We start from the raw sequence: 14,112 nt of genomic DNA, 5'->3' as shown, positions 1-14,112 counted from the left end.
AGGTACCAGTTTCCAATAAGAAGTGCCGTATGTGTAATAGTGATTCCCATTATTTACGTGAATGTCCCCAATTTCGTGATATGAACCCACGTGACCGATCTTATTTTATTAAATCGTCTGGCATGTGCTATCGATGTTTAGATAAACATTTGATAGCCAATTGCACACGCGATTACAGGTGTGCTGTCTGTGTTCGGTCCTCCCATCACACCTTACTGTGTTTTAACAATTCTCGAGATCCTGTTTGTCCTAACCATCAGAATCGTAATAATATAAATTATCGCAATGCTGTTGTGCATAGTGCACCGCGTACATCACCTCCCCGCACGGGCGGGGGCCGTCCCCCTTATAAAAGCCGTACTCCCTGTTGTGATTCGTCATCACCTGCACGTCGAGCTTCTCCTCCTACATACTCACGACAAGATTATCGTCATACGTCCCCTTCCCCCGCGGTCACTTCCCGAGATAAAACATATCATAAATCAGGTGACCTCCCCGACCGTTCTATGCATACCAACCATAGACGGAACTCGTCCCAATAACTAGGCCCTGTATCCCCCCTGCTTTCTCACCACATATGTCTATTCCCTCCAATTCCCTAGTCCTCCTACCTACCGCCATTATTCATGTCAAATCGGCTTATGGTTATTTTATAGAGGCCCGTGCGTTATGTGATACAGGCGCACAAGGTTGTCTGCTTACTACCGACTTAGCTGTTGAGAAATTGAATGTCCCCTTATCATCAAACTCAGTACCTATTCGCGGTATTGGCAACATTCAATCTGTATATTCCCGCGGTTCTATCTCCTTTACCTTTAAACCAGTTCATAGATCGTATCCTGTGATAACAACCCCTGCAGTGGTTGTTGATGTAATTGCAGGCCCCCATCCTGAGATTGAGTTGCCTAGACCTGTCGTTAATAGTATTAATCACCTTTCCATAGCGGACCCCTCCTTTTATAAACCAGGGCCTATTGAGGTATTGTTAGGTGCCGACGTGTTCGGTTATCTTATGCAACCTGAAAAATCGATTTCTCTTCCTCATGGTCTGACCGGCCTTTCAACCGTTTTTGGTTGTGTATTGTCTGGACTTGTTGCTGGTAATTTCCCCGACCTTGAACCCCCTATGACGGGCATTTCTCTATCGTAGAGAAATTTTGGAAAATTGAGGAACTGCCTCAAGTTCTCAATCCCAATCCTAAGGAGTTAGAGCGCGAACGTATTTTTAAGAATGGCATCACCCGTGAGAGTGACGGTCGTTTTATGGTCCGACTTCCGTTTATCTCTAATCGTCCCCAGCTTAGTGAATCCAAGTCTACAGCGGTTAAGTGTTTCCTAAATTTAGAAAGACGTTTCAATGCCAACTCAGAGCTTCGTGAAAAATATATTATATTTATGCGTGAGTACATAGATCTTCACCATATGTCTCCCATTTCCTATAATCCATCATTACTTGAGCATTATTATATTCTCCATCATGGAGTGTTTAAGGCCGACGACCACTCTAAAATTCGTGTTGTTTTTAATGGAAGTAGTCCAACCTCTAATGGTATTTCATTAAACCAGTGTTTACACACAGGTCCAAAGCTCCAACGAGATATCACTCATATCCTTCTTAATTTCCGTAGACATGCTGTGGTCTTTGTGACAGACATAAAAATGATGTTCCGAATGACCTGGGTGCACCCCAATGATCGTCGGTATCAGTTAATCTTGTGGCGTGAATCCCCATCTGCACTTCTTGTTACGTACGAGTTAGCTACAAATACTTACGGCCTACGGTCTAGTCCCTACATTTCCATTCGTACCCTTTTAGAGCTTGCTGAACGTGAGCGCTCATCATACCCACGAGCAGCTGCTGTTCTGGAAAATGATAGTTATGTTGATGACTGCCTAACCGGAGCGAGTTCACTCGGTGAAGCTCAAATATTAAAAACAGAACTTCAGTCCCTAATGGCCTGTGGTGGTTATGAGTTGAGAAAATGGATCAGTAATGAACCCGAATTGCTCAAAGACATTCCCCTCGAACATCTACAGGGTCCATATGAATTTCATGACCCAGATAACCCACCAACCATTCCTGTACTTGGTATTCAGTATAATCCGACTGCAGATTCCTTTACATACAGTTTTTCCTTTAAGCCTCAGAAGTCCCTAACCAAGCGTACAGTTCTCTCCCTCATCGCTCGTATTTATGATCCATGTGGATGGATATCTCCAGTTGTATTTAAAGCCAAAGCGTTTATACAACGTCTATGGATGTCGGGCCTCAACTGGGATGGTCCTCTTAACCAATCCCTTTCTGATGAGTGGTTATTATTTGTACAAGACCTGGAGAATATCAAACAGCTGAGCATTCCTCGTCGGATATTGCCTGCGGATGCCACTTCCATTTCCTTACACGGCTTTTTTGATGCTTCGGAGGCTGGTTATGCAGCTGTTGTATACCTTAGGACTGAATCCTATTCTGGCCATTGCTCCGTCCATCTCCTCATTTCTAAGAGTAAGATTGCCCCTATCCGTACTCGTCTCACAATTCCCATGCTGGAATTGAAAGGAGCTGTGCTCCTCACAAAATTAATTCATCACGTTACCATCTGTCTACAGAAGGTAATCGTGTTGGATGCTATCTACAGTTGGACAGATAGCAAAATTGTGCTGGCATGGATAAAGACTCCTCCTCACCTGCTTCAAACATTCGAAGCAAACCGCGTGTCTCAAATCACCTCATCCGATTTCCCTTCCGAGTGGCATCATGTTCCTGGTTCTATTAACCCTAGCGATTGTGCTTCCCGAGGTCTTAGCGCATCGTCTCTTCTTAACCATGATCTATGGTGGTCTCCTTCCTGGTTGACAGAATCCCCTAATCATTGGCCTATTGGTGCAGACAACAAACAATCCTATTGATTCTTTACCTGGCCTTCGCTGTTTGTTAATTGAAATACCTACGCTAGCTATGGATCTTTCGTTTCTCCTCGACCGGTATAGTTCCTTAAATAAACTAGTCGGAGTGTTAGGCTTTATTCTGCGTTTTATTTATAATGTTAAAAATGTTATTTTACGTGTTATTAATCCTTACCTTTCTGTTGACGAAAGACGTAATTCTTTGTTGATACTTATTAAAGCAACCCAGTTACATGCATTTTCTAACGAGATAGAATTCTTAAAATGCGGTAATGTTATTAAATCCCCTTTAAAACGGCTGTCGTGTTTCCTAGATGAAAACGATTTAGTCAGAGTTGGCGGACGTATACGTAATTCTGAACTCCCATATGATGCTCGTCACCCATTACTTTTACCTAAGTCTGACCCCCTTGTTAAATTAATAATTTCACATTATCATATCGAAAATTCTCATGCTGGTCCTAATGCCTTACATGCTATCCTTTCCCGTGAATACTGGATATTATCGGTCCGACGTGCTATTCAAAACATAATATGTATTTCATTGTCTCTCTTGTTACCGCCTTAAAGCATCCGTATCTCAACCCCCTATGGGTGATCTACCCAGGGACCGGGTTACTTCGGCTAGACCATTTTCTCGTGTTGGCACTGACTTTGCGGACCCTTTCTATACTAAAGTATAATCCTATCGAAATAAGAAAATAGTAAAGAGTTATCTGTGTGTATTTGTTTGCCTGTCAAATAAAGCGGTACATTTGGAAGTAGTATCCGACCTTACGACTGAATCTTTCCTATCTACCTTTACCCGATTTGTTGCGCGTCGCAGATTACCTACCCTCATACGTTCGGATTGTAGATGAAATTATTTAGGAGCGAGTAACTATATTAGAGAGCTTGATTCATTCCTGTCCCAAAAGCATGATGATCTTGCTTCACAACTATCCCGCAAGAATATAAATTGGGTATTTGACCCACCGGCCTGTCCTTACTGGGGAGGATTGTCTGAAACTGAACTGTCACCTTAAACCAGTAATCGGTGAAAATCCCCTTACCTTTGAGGAATTGACCACTGTATTTGCAAAATTGAGTCTGTACTTAACTCTCGGCCTTTGTGTTCCTTATCTCAAGATCCCAATGATCTTGAAGTGTTAACCCCTGGTCACTTTCTCATTGGTCAACCCCTTACTGCGTTACCCGAGTACATCGCATTTCACGCTTTCACTTATTGCAACAAATTACTCAACATTTTTGGCCGCGGTGGTATTCAGAGTACCTATCAACCCTTCAAACTCGTAATAAGTGGACTTCTCCTATGAATCCTCCTAATGTTGATGAATTGGTTTTGATAAAGGATGACAACCTCTCTCCTTTGGAGTGGCGCCGCGGACGTATAGTACAGTTATTTCCTGGTCAAGACGGTGTAATTCGAGTGGTCGAGGTCAAAACCTCTACTGGTTCCTTAAAACGTTCTCTTACAAAACTGATACGCCTCCCTATTGAGTAATGTATTGTATAGCTCCCTTACCTTGTAATTTTTCCCTTAATTTTGATCATTTATTCCGTAAACATCCTATGTTTAGAGCGGGGGCTATGTTCAAAATCTACCCTGTATCATCGTAAGCATAGATATTATATTATATTAGAGTCCGTTAGTTTTCTGTTCCCGCGCGTTCCCTTCCCCTCCCTAACTAGTACTGAACTGAATGTACAGCGGCCTTGACGCGCGCGCGCATTGTGTTGTGAATTAAAATAAATTAGAACTGTGTTAACCTACTGTGAAACTGGAAAGCTAGCGAAGATACCTTCGAGACCCTGAAGCCCAAGAAATCCGCAGAACCATACAGGTACGTGACTGATGCTTCCCTAACATTTTGGTAGCAGAGTAGTTTCCCAAACACCCCATATCCATATTGTCTGTGCTGATGAAACTTTTAGAAAAACTAATACATAAATCATTATATTCCAATTCAATATAGTCCAATTTTAAACACTAACGAAGTATCATCCGCAAACAGCACTATATCTGCAATTTTCTCTACCAAGGGAAGGTCATTTATGTAGATTAAAAAGAGAAAGGGGCCTAAGATTGACCCTTGTGGAACGCCCATCTTAATATTAGCTCCCTTAGATTTTACACCGTCAATATCTACAGTTTGGACCCTATCCTCTAAATAAGTTCTCATTAATTTTAGATCGTTATCTCTTATACCATAATGTTCGAGCTTGTACAAAAGCGTTTTATGATCCACACAATCCAATGCCTTTGATAGGTCACAAAAAACTCCGAGTGCATCCTGTGACTTCTCCCAAGATTCGAAAATATGTGTCATTAGCGCAACACCTTTTTTTTTTTTTTTTTTTATCGTGTGGAAAAATCTTCAAAAGACCGTCACCCCGCCGGAGGGATGGCGAGGTGGTGTGTGGGACTTGTACCCACTAAAAAACCACACGGTGTACCTACGAGCGCCTATGCCGGAGCCAGGGGATTCGCAAGTGCATTCTACCCCAGCTCCGACGGCGACGGCCCGCCCTGTAGATGTTGTAGGGCAGGCCCCATCTCGTTTTGTGGTTAGGGCGACCTATTTCGCCCTACTCCATTGTGGAGGCGTGTGGGTACACGCGCACACCTCCGGGGCCTTTGGATTGGGGGACTGCCTCCCTCAAGGCAGTCACCCCGGCCCCAGTGGGGGATAGAGGGGGGCGGAGTTGGATACGCTCCCACCTCTAGGCCTGGCTCTTCTGCGGCGGAGGGAAGCGGGACGAGCTGACTCCCGCTCCCTTTCCGCCGACTATTCGTGTGAGGACACGGCGCTCACTCACGAACGCTGGGCATTCTTCCAGCGTGTGTTGCGCCGTGTCCTCAACACCTCCGCATTCGTGGCAGCCGGTCGTCGGCTCCTTCCTCGCCACATGACACAGATACCGCCCGAAGCAACCGTGCCCGGACAATATCTGTGTCATGCGGTACGTCAGTGGCCATCTCCTATTCATCCACCGTTTGAGGATGGGACGGACAGCCTCGACGGTCCTCAGGCCGGCCGATGGACTGGCCAGCCTTTCTCTCCACCTGATCCTGAGGATCCGCCGAAAGTCGGACCTCCGCGCTTCAATCCCATGGCCAGCGGGTGCCTCCCCACGGAACGTCGCTCCGCGCGCCAGTGATACACTGACGAGTGGAGCTCCGCTACCAAGTCCCACGGAGGAGACCCCGCCAGCAGACACGCCGCCTCCCCGGATATGGTGCGGTAGCCTCTTATGGCCCGTATGGCCATGACCCTGTGTGGCCTGTTAAGGCAGGCCACATTTTCCCTACCTAGGGCCCCCACCCAGATGGGGGCCCGTACAGGGCCATGGACCGCACCACGCCGAGGTATAGGCGGCGGGAACCTTCTCCCGGGCCCCTCACATTTGGCAGCAGCCAGCTAAGAGCGCCGGCGGCCGCCATAAGGCGAGGGACCAGGTTCCGGAAGTGAGCGCGGAAGCTCCAACGACTGTCCAGGTCAAGCCCCAAGTATCGAATACAGGGCTTGACCCCCACCCTCTGGCCACTGACGACCAGCTGGGCATCCGGAGGTGGCGCACGCCGAGGCCCATGAAAACACAGGACCTCGGTCTTCTCCAGCGCCACCTGGAGCCCAAGCCTTCTTATACGACCGACGACCAGCGCCACGCATGCCGTGGCAAAGCGGGTAGCCTCCAGTAGGTCCCGCCCCCGGGCAGTGACCAAGGTATCATCCGCGTAACACACAAGGTCAGTGCCCGTTAAAAGGGCGCCCCGCAGGTTCCAATCATACCCGATGTTCCACAGGATCGGGCCCAGAACCGACCCCTGTGGAACACCGCGTTGCATTTCCCTCGACACTACAACGCCGTTCCGCCCCGTGCATAGCACAGACCTGTCCTCGAGGTAGGCCCCGATCACGTCCCGAATGTAGGGAGGCGCGCGATGGTATTTCAGCGCCTCCCTAATAGTCGCAAAGGGCAGGGTGTTGAAGGCGTTCTTTATGTCCAACGAGACCGCCAACAACACCCCACCCTGGGACGTCGCCTCTTCCGAGAGGGAGCGCACACGCGAGATCGCGTCGATCGTCGAGCGCCCCTCTCGGAACCCGAACTGCTTCGGGCTGAGATCGGGACCTACCTGGGACAGGTGTTGGACGAGTCGGCCCGCCAAGATTCTCTCGAAGAGCTTGCCGATCTCGTCCAACAGCACTATGGGGCGGAACGCCGAGGGAACCACCGAACCTGCAGGGTGCTCCGCTTTGCGGAGCAGGACCACTCTACCCGCTTTCCACTGATTGGGAAACCGTCCCGACTCCAGACACGCATTGAACAAGCGCCGGAGTCGGTCCCCTAGGGTGTTTAGGGCCAAGGCCAGGACGCGGCCGTGGATACCATCCGGACCCGGGGCGACATTCTTGCCCCGGAGTTTATCCACGGCCGCGGCGAACTCCTCCTCGGTGATGATAGGAACCGCAGCAGCGCTGACGCCGCTGGCCTCTCCATCACTGCCACGCGGCATCATCGGAGGAGGTGTGAAGGGAGGCTGTCTCGGGAACAGCTCCTCCAACACCCCCTCCAGCTGCTGCGGCTGGAGACCCTCTGCCACGGGGGGCGCCCAGGGGCGTAACTTGCCCCTGACGAACCTATAAGGACGCCCCCATGGGTCCCTGTCCAGGGTCTCCAGGAGTTCTTCCCTGGCTGTCTCCTTGGCCCTGCTGATGGACAGCTGCAGAGCTTTCTTCCTCTCTTTGTACTGCTCGTACAGCTGTGCTTCCTCGTCGGCGTCGCGGCCCCGCCTGAGTCGGCGGTGCCTGGTGTACCGGCGGCGGGCGGCGGAGCACTCCTCCCTCAACGCCGCTATCTCCTCCGACCACCAGTACACCTGACGCCTAGGAGGTCGAGGGCCGGCTCGGGGCATCGCCGCGTCGCAAATGTGCGACAGAGCCTCACCGAACCAGCCCACCTCTGCGTCGACCTCCACAGGCCCCTCCGGTATGGGAACCCAGGCCTGGACGATGGAAGCCTCCATCAGCACGTCTTTATTCAGACGTTTCAACACCCATCTGGGGAGTTGTGGGACATTCCTCTCCTGGCGACCGGGGTGCGGAGCTACGGGTGAGGGGAGAACGTCTATCCGAATGTAACGATGATCGGATAGCGTCTCCACCTCATCCAACACCTGCCAGCTCCGCACCCTCTGTGCGATCGCTGGACTGCAGAGGGATACGTCGACATGCGACTCCCCCTGCTGTCTCACGCACGTGGCAGCCGACCCTCGGTTCAACACCACCAGGCCGGCCGCGGCCGCCCAGTCTTCCAGGACCCTGCCTCGAGAGTCGGTGATGGGGGAGCCCCATGCCGTGGATTTGGCATTGAAGTCCCCCCTCACCATCATTGGACGGGCCGAGTATAGCTCCATAGCGGCCCCCAGCCCGTCCATGAACTGCTCGAACTCGGCGAGAGTCCTGTTCGGAGAGAAGTATGTCCCGACAACGACGGTTTCCCCCCAACTCACACCTATGTACCCCGCTCCGCCGAATAGGCGGCTGACGAGCGGGGTCGCGGGGTTGCCCGCGCCGACAATGGCCACCAGGCCAGAGGGGTCGCCGAACCAATGGTCACTACGTGGGACACGATATGGTTCGGCGACCACTGCAAGGTCAACTCCCCACTGCGCCGTGCTCTGCAGAAGCAGATCTTGGGCGCGAGCGCAGTGGTTGAGATTCCCCTGCAGGAGGCGATGGACTGCCATTATTGACCGGTGTCCATCACCTCAGCATCTCCCCGGCGGCCATTGCCGCGGGCCGACGACAGTGCGGATCCCCTCAGTCTTTTGGACCGGGACTGGGGGCACTTTTTGGCCCCCACCCGGTGGTCGGCTGGGCGACCCGCCGCTGCGCAAACCACGCAGTGTGGGGTCGCCGAACATCCGGCCGCTTTATGGCCGGGAACCCCACACCGGTAGCATAAGCCACTCCGGTCCTCCTCGTGCGAGCACCTCGCCACCACGTGCCCGCTCTCCAGGCACCTGAAGCACCGGAGCGGCTTCTGCCGCAGCAGCTCCGCAGCGGCCGAGACCCAGCCGATACGGATCCGCCCTGCCGTCGTCACTTTCTTCACCGCGGCTAATGGGGCCCGCACCCAGCAGGTGCCCAGGCCCGACGCGCCGCGCCGAATCTCCCCGACGTTGACGGCGTCCGCCGTGCACTCGCCGTGTTGTGCCACGGCGGCCGCCACCTCTTCCCGGTCGGTACCGTCATCCAGGCCCATGACCCTCATCTCTGCGGTCTTGGTGGGCCTGGCAATGCGGACCGTACCGTCCGGGAACACGTCCCGGAACTTCGACGCGAGCGCGTCAGCCTGGTCTCCCGTCTGGGACCCCGGGATCTCCAGGATCCGGGCCCCAGTAGCCGCGGTCTTGAAGCGTAAGCTTCCAATCCCCAAGGAGGCGAGGTCGATTTTATCCTTCGCCTCCTTGAGGACGGCGGAGTAAGTCACCCCCGCCGCTTCTGCCTCCGGACACAGGGTGACCACCACGGCCGCCGATCGCGGCGCGCGCAGCTTCGATGGTGACGGCGGGGCCGCCTTACCCTTCTTCCCCTGAGAGGGAGTCCCAGAACTCCTCTGAGTACTTTGCGTACTCTGGGTCTGCCTCTCAGGGACGTTGCGTGTTTTGCCGCCCCGCTTCACCACCGTGCTCCATCCGTCCTGGCGCGCCATGCCCGACGGCCCCGGCTGCTGACTGCCGGAGGCAGGCCGGCTGACGGGCTGACTCGCTCCCAACGGCGGGAACGCCGCACCTCGCGCCCCCCGCAGATGGGGAGCGTCCCTGAATCCCGGTCCCCCTGCGCCGGGGATCCTAGACAGGACGTCATATTGCCCGTCGCTTTGTAGCGGCGGGCGGTGCTCAGGGCGGATTGAGGTCGCCGGGGAATTGAGGCCCAGGGCAGCCTTGATCTCCCTGATGCCCTGCTCAATGCGTTCTCCTATTCGGGCCTCTATCATGACCCCGGTCGCCCTCATTATGTCCGCCCTGAGGGTCTCTGTGTCGCCCGGCGCAGGGGCCGGGCCAGAAGCGCTCCCCACTGCCGATCCCTTTGGGGCCGGGGAAGGAGTCGGAGGAGTCCGTGACCCCGACTTCACCACTTCGGCCAGTTGGCGAATCTGCTCCTGGAGCTGCCGGATCTGGCTTTGGAGCTCCTTATTCTGTTTGCGGAGCTCCTTAGCCTCCGCCTCCATCTTTTTTTGGACGACAGCCACCGAGGAGAATTCGCCGGCCACGGAGGAGTTCGGGTCTAAGGCCTCCGTCAATGCCATGACGGTCCCGATCTCCTCCGTCATCGCCCTCTGGTCGGTCCCCTTCAGGTTGCCGCACCTCTTAACTCTGTTGAGGACTAGCGACAACCTGTACCTGGCATCCGACGAGAAGGCGGCCACCGAAATCGGGTCACTTTTGGGAGCGTTCTTCCCCTTCGAGACCTCCTGCGGACGGACGAACACGACGTCGTCATCCGACGCATCCGCCCGTCGGGACTCCGCCGACGTCGATGGCCCCTTTCCGGCCTGGTCCACATGGAAGCGGAGGGACGCTCCCGCCGGAGTCGGTGGGCAGGGTATTTTAGATGGGCGAATACCTCCGCCCACCGCCCCAGAGGGGCTCGATCCGCCCTCATGTGGCCGCTTGGAAACGGCCGCCTTCAATAGCCCGTCCTCGCTGGACACAAGGCAACCCGACAGCTCGTCCTCCACCAGCATCGAACGCGTCGAGCGCGTCGAGCGCGTCGACGAGGCCGATGAAGGACGAGAAGCGCGCGACCTGGCCCGCGAGGCGGGCCGCGACCTCGCCGGTCGATCCTCCATGTCGAGGTCCGCCTCGGTCACTGAGTCCATGGACCAGAACTCAGCGTTCCAAGGGGACGAACTCTCCTCATAACCCCCTCCGGGGAACGGGAAGAGGAAGGGCGCGTACCTATCTAAGGTTGCCACACCCACAGCCTGCAACCAACAATGACCACTTCCAACTTAAGTCGGAAGGGTGTTTGGGAGGCGAGCGCCTCCAAAGCCTACTCCGGGGATCCCCCCGATATAACACAGATCCTTACCTTACCTAACATACCACCTAAATTGAATGGATTACGTGCTTCGTTTCTCAACCCATTGTTAACAGCTTATCGTTGTTTGGAACGCTTAGAGTTACCTGTGACTAGTGGGTCATATATGCTAGTGCACATATGCCTTAATAAGTTTCCCCTGGAGTTAAAGGCTCGTTTTGAGCGGCGTTACGGTGGTGATAGTGATCGACTGCCCCAGTTTGATCAGATCATCACTTTTTTAGAGGATGAGTGCCGCCACCATGATAATGTAGGTGATGCAGCATTAGTGGATTCTGCCCCAACTTCCCGTACGTTTAAACGAAGACCTGAATACTCGCATAACCAGCAATCTAACCACCCGCGTAGGGCCTATGTTTCCCAGGTACCAGTTTCCAATAAGAAGTGCCATATGTGTAATAGTGATTCCCATTATTTACGTGAATGTCCCCAATTTCGTGATATGAACCCACGTGACCGATCTTATTTTATTAAATCGTCTGGCATGTGCTATCGATGTTTAGATAAACATTCGATAGCCAATTGCACACGTGATTACAGGTGTGCTGTCTGTGCTCGGTCGGTTGTGATTCGTCACCACCTGCACGTCGAGCTTCTCCTCCTACATACTCACGACAAGATTATCGTCATACGTCCCCTCCCCCGCGGTCACTTCCCGAGATAAAACATACCATAAGTCACGTGACCTCCCCGACCGTTCTATGCATACCAATCATAGACGGAACTCATCCCAATAACTAGGCCCTGTATCCCCCCTGCTTTCTCACCACATATGTCTATTCCCTCCAATTCCCTAGTCCTCCTACCTACCGCCATTATTCATGTCAAATCGGCTTATGGTTATTTTATAGAGGCCTGTGCGTTATGTGATACAGGCGCACAAGGTTGTCTGCTTACTACCGACTTAGCTGTTGAGAGATTGAATGCCCCGTTATCATCAAACTCAGTACCTATTCGCGGTATTGGCAACATTCAATCTGTATATTCCCGCGGGTCTATCTCCCTTACCTTTAAAGCAGTTCATAGATCGTATCCTGTGATAACAACCCCTGCAGTGGTTGTTGATGTAATTGCAGGCCCCCATCCTGAGATTGAGTTGCCTAGGCCTGTCGTTAATAGTATTAATCACCTTTCCGTAGCGGACCCCTCCTTTTATAAACCAGAGCCTATTGAGGTATTGTTAGGTGCCGACGTGTTCGGTTATCTTATGCAACCTGAAAAATCGATTTCTCTTCCTCATGGTCTGACCGGCCTTTCAACAGTTTTTGGTTGTGTGTTGTCTGGACCTGTTGCTGGTAATTTCCCCGACCTTGAACCCCCTATGACTGGCATTTCTCTATCCCAGGTCGTAGAGAAATTTTAAAAAATTGAGGAACTGCCTCAAATTCTCAATCCCAATCCTGAGGAGTTAGAGTGCGAACGTATTTTTAAGAATGGCATCACCCGTGAGAGTGACGGTCGTTTTATGGTCCGACTTCCGTTTATCTATGATCGTCCCCAGCTTGGTGAATCCAAGTCTACAGCGGTTAAGTGTTTCCTAAATTTAGAAAGACGTTTCAATGCCAACTCAGAGCTTCGTGAAAAATATATTATATTTATGCGTGAGTACATAGATTTTCACCATATGTCTCCCATTTCCTATAATCCATCATTACTTGAGCTTTATTATATTCCCCATCACGGAGTGTTTAAGGCCGACGACTACTCTAAAATTCGTGTTGTTTTTAATGGAAGTAGTCCAACCTCTAATGGTATTTCATTAAACCAGTGTTTACACACAGGTTCCAAGCTCCAACGAGATATCACTCATATCCTTCTTAATTTCCGTAGACATGCTGTGGTCTTTGTGACAGACATAAAAATGATGTTCCGGATGACCTGGGTGCACCCCAATGATCGTCGGTATCAGTTAATCTTGTGGCGTGAATCCCCATCTGCACTTCTTGTTACGTACGAGTTAGCTACAAATACTTACGGCCTACGGTCTAGTCCCTACATTTCCATTCGTACCCTTTTAGAGCTTGCTGAACGTGAGCGCTCATCATACCCACGAGCAGCTGCTGTTCTGGAAAATGATATTTATGTTAATGACTGCCTAACCGGAGCGAGTTCACTCGGTGAAGCTCAAATATTAAAAACAGAACTTCAGTCCCTAATAGCCTGTGGTGGTTATGAGTTGAGAAAATGGATCAGTAATGAACCCGAATTGCTCAAAGACATACCCCTCGAACATCTACAAGGTCCATATGAATTTCATGACCCAGATAACCCACCAACCATTCCTGTACTTGGTATTCAGTATAATCCGACTGCAGATTCCTTTACATGCAGTTTTTCCTTTAAGCCTCAGAAGTCCCTAACCAAGCGTACAGTTCTCTCCCTCATCGCTCATATTTATGATCCATGTGGATGGATATCTCCAGTTGTATTTAAAGCCAAAGCGTTTATACAACGTCTATGGATGTCGGACCTCAACTGGGATGATCCTCTTAACCAATCCCTTTCTGATGAGTGGTTATTATTTGTACAAGACCTGAAGAATATCAAACAGCTGAGCATTCCTCGTCGGATATTGCCTGCGGATGCCACTTTCATTTCCTTACACGGCTTTTGTGATGCTTCTGAGGCTGGTTATGCAGCTGTTGTATACCTTAGGACTGAATCCTCTTCTGGCCATTGCTCCGTCCATTTCCTCATTTCTAAGAGTAAGATTGCCCCTATACGTACTCGGCTCACAATTCCCAAGTTGGAATTGCAAGGAGCTGTGCTCCTCACAAAATTAATTCATCACGTTACCATCTGTCTGCAGAAGGTAATCGTGTTGGATGCTATCCACAGTTGGACGGATAGCAAAATTGTGCTGGCATGGATAAAGACTCCTCCTCACCTGCTTCAAACATTCGAAGCAAACCGCGTGTCTCAAATCACCTCATCCGATTTCCCTTCCGAGTGGCATCATGTTCCTGGTTCTATTAACCCTAGCGATTGCGCTTCCCGAGGTCTTAGCGCATCGTCTCTTCTTAACCATGATCTATGGTGATCTCCTTCCTGGTTGACAGAATTCCCTAATCATTGGCCTATTGGTGCAGACTTG

The 14,112-nt window shown here is 51.6% G+C and overlaps 2 protein-coding genes across 2 annotated transcripts; one reads left to right on the top strand and one right to left on the bottom strand.

The window, feature by feature from the left end:
• The first annotated feature begins 1,659 nt into the window (after nucleotides 1-1,659).
• LOC131846909 (uncharacterized) lies at nucleotides 1,660-2,907 on the top strand. The gene has a single exon (XM_059196329.1). It carries the CDS (start codon nucleotides 1,660-1,662, stop codon nucleotides 2,905-2,907), a length of 1,248 nt encoding a protein of 415 aa, XP_059052312.1.
• A 168-nt stretch (nucleotides 2,908-3,075) lies between these two features.
• Nucleotides 3,076-10,797, bottom strand: LOC131846908 (uncharacterized). Its single transcript, XM_059196328.1, has 2 exons — nucleotides 9,162-10,797; nucleotides 3,076-3,083 (listed from the first exon to the last, which is right to left on the bottom strand). The coding sequence occupies exons 1-2, from the start codon at nucleotides 10,795-10,797 to the stop codon at nucleotides 3,076-3,078; spliced, it is 1,644 nt and encodes a 547-aa protein (XP_059052311.1).
• Nucleotides 10,798-14,112: the final 3,315 nt, after the last annotated feature.

Source organism: Achroia grisella, unplaced genomic scaffold, assembly GCF_030625045.1.
Source record: "Achroia grisella isolate CSIRO2021 unplaced genomic scaffold, CSIRO_AGI_Agris_v1 utg5129, whole genome shotgun sequence".
In the NCBI taxonomy this organism is placed as follows: domain Eukaryota; kingdom Metazoa; phylum Arthropoda; class Insecta; order Lepidoptera; family Pyralidae; genus Achroia; species Achroia grisella.
Note: the sequence above shows the minus strand (reverse complement) of the source record. Positions and strands in the feature narration are given on the sequence as shown.

Coding starts and splice junctions, on each gene's coding strand:
- LOC131846908 (XM_059196328.1), bottom strand. CDS start 10,797: ATGGACTCAGTGACCGAGGCGGACCTCGACATGGAGGATCGACCGGCG.
- LOC131846909 (XM_059196329.1), top strand. CDS start 1,660: ATGATGTTCCGAATGACCTGGGTGCACCCCAATGATCGTCGGTATCAG.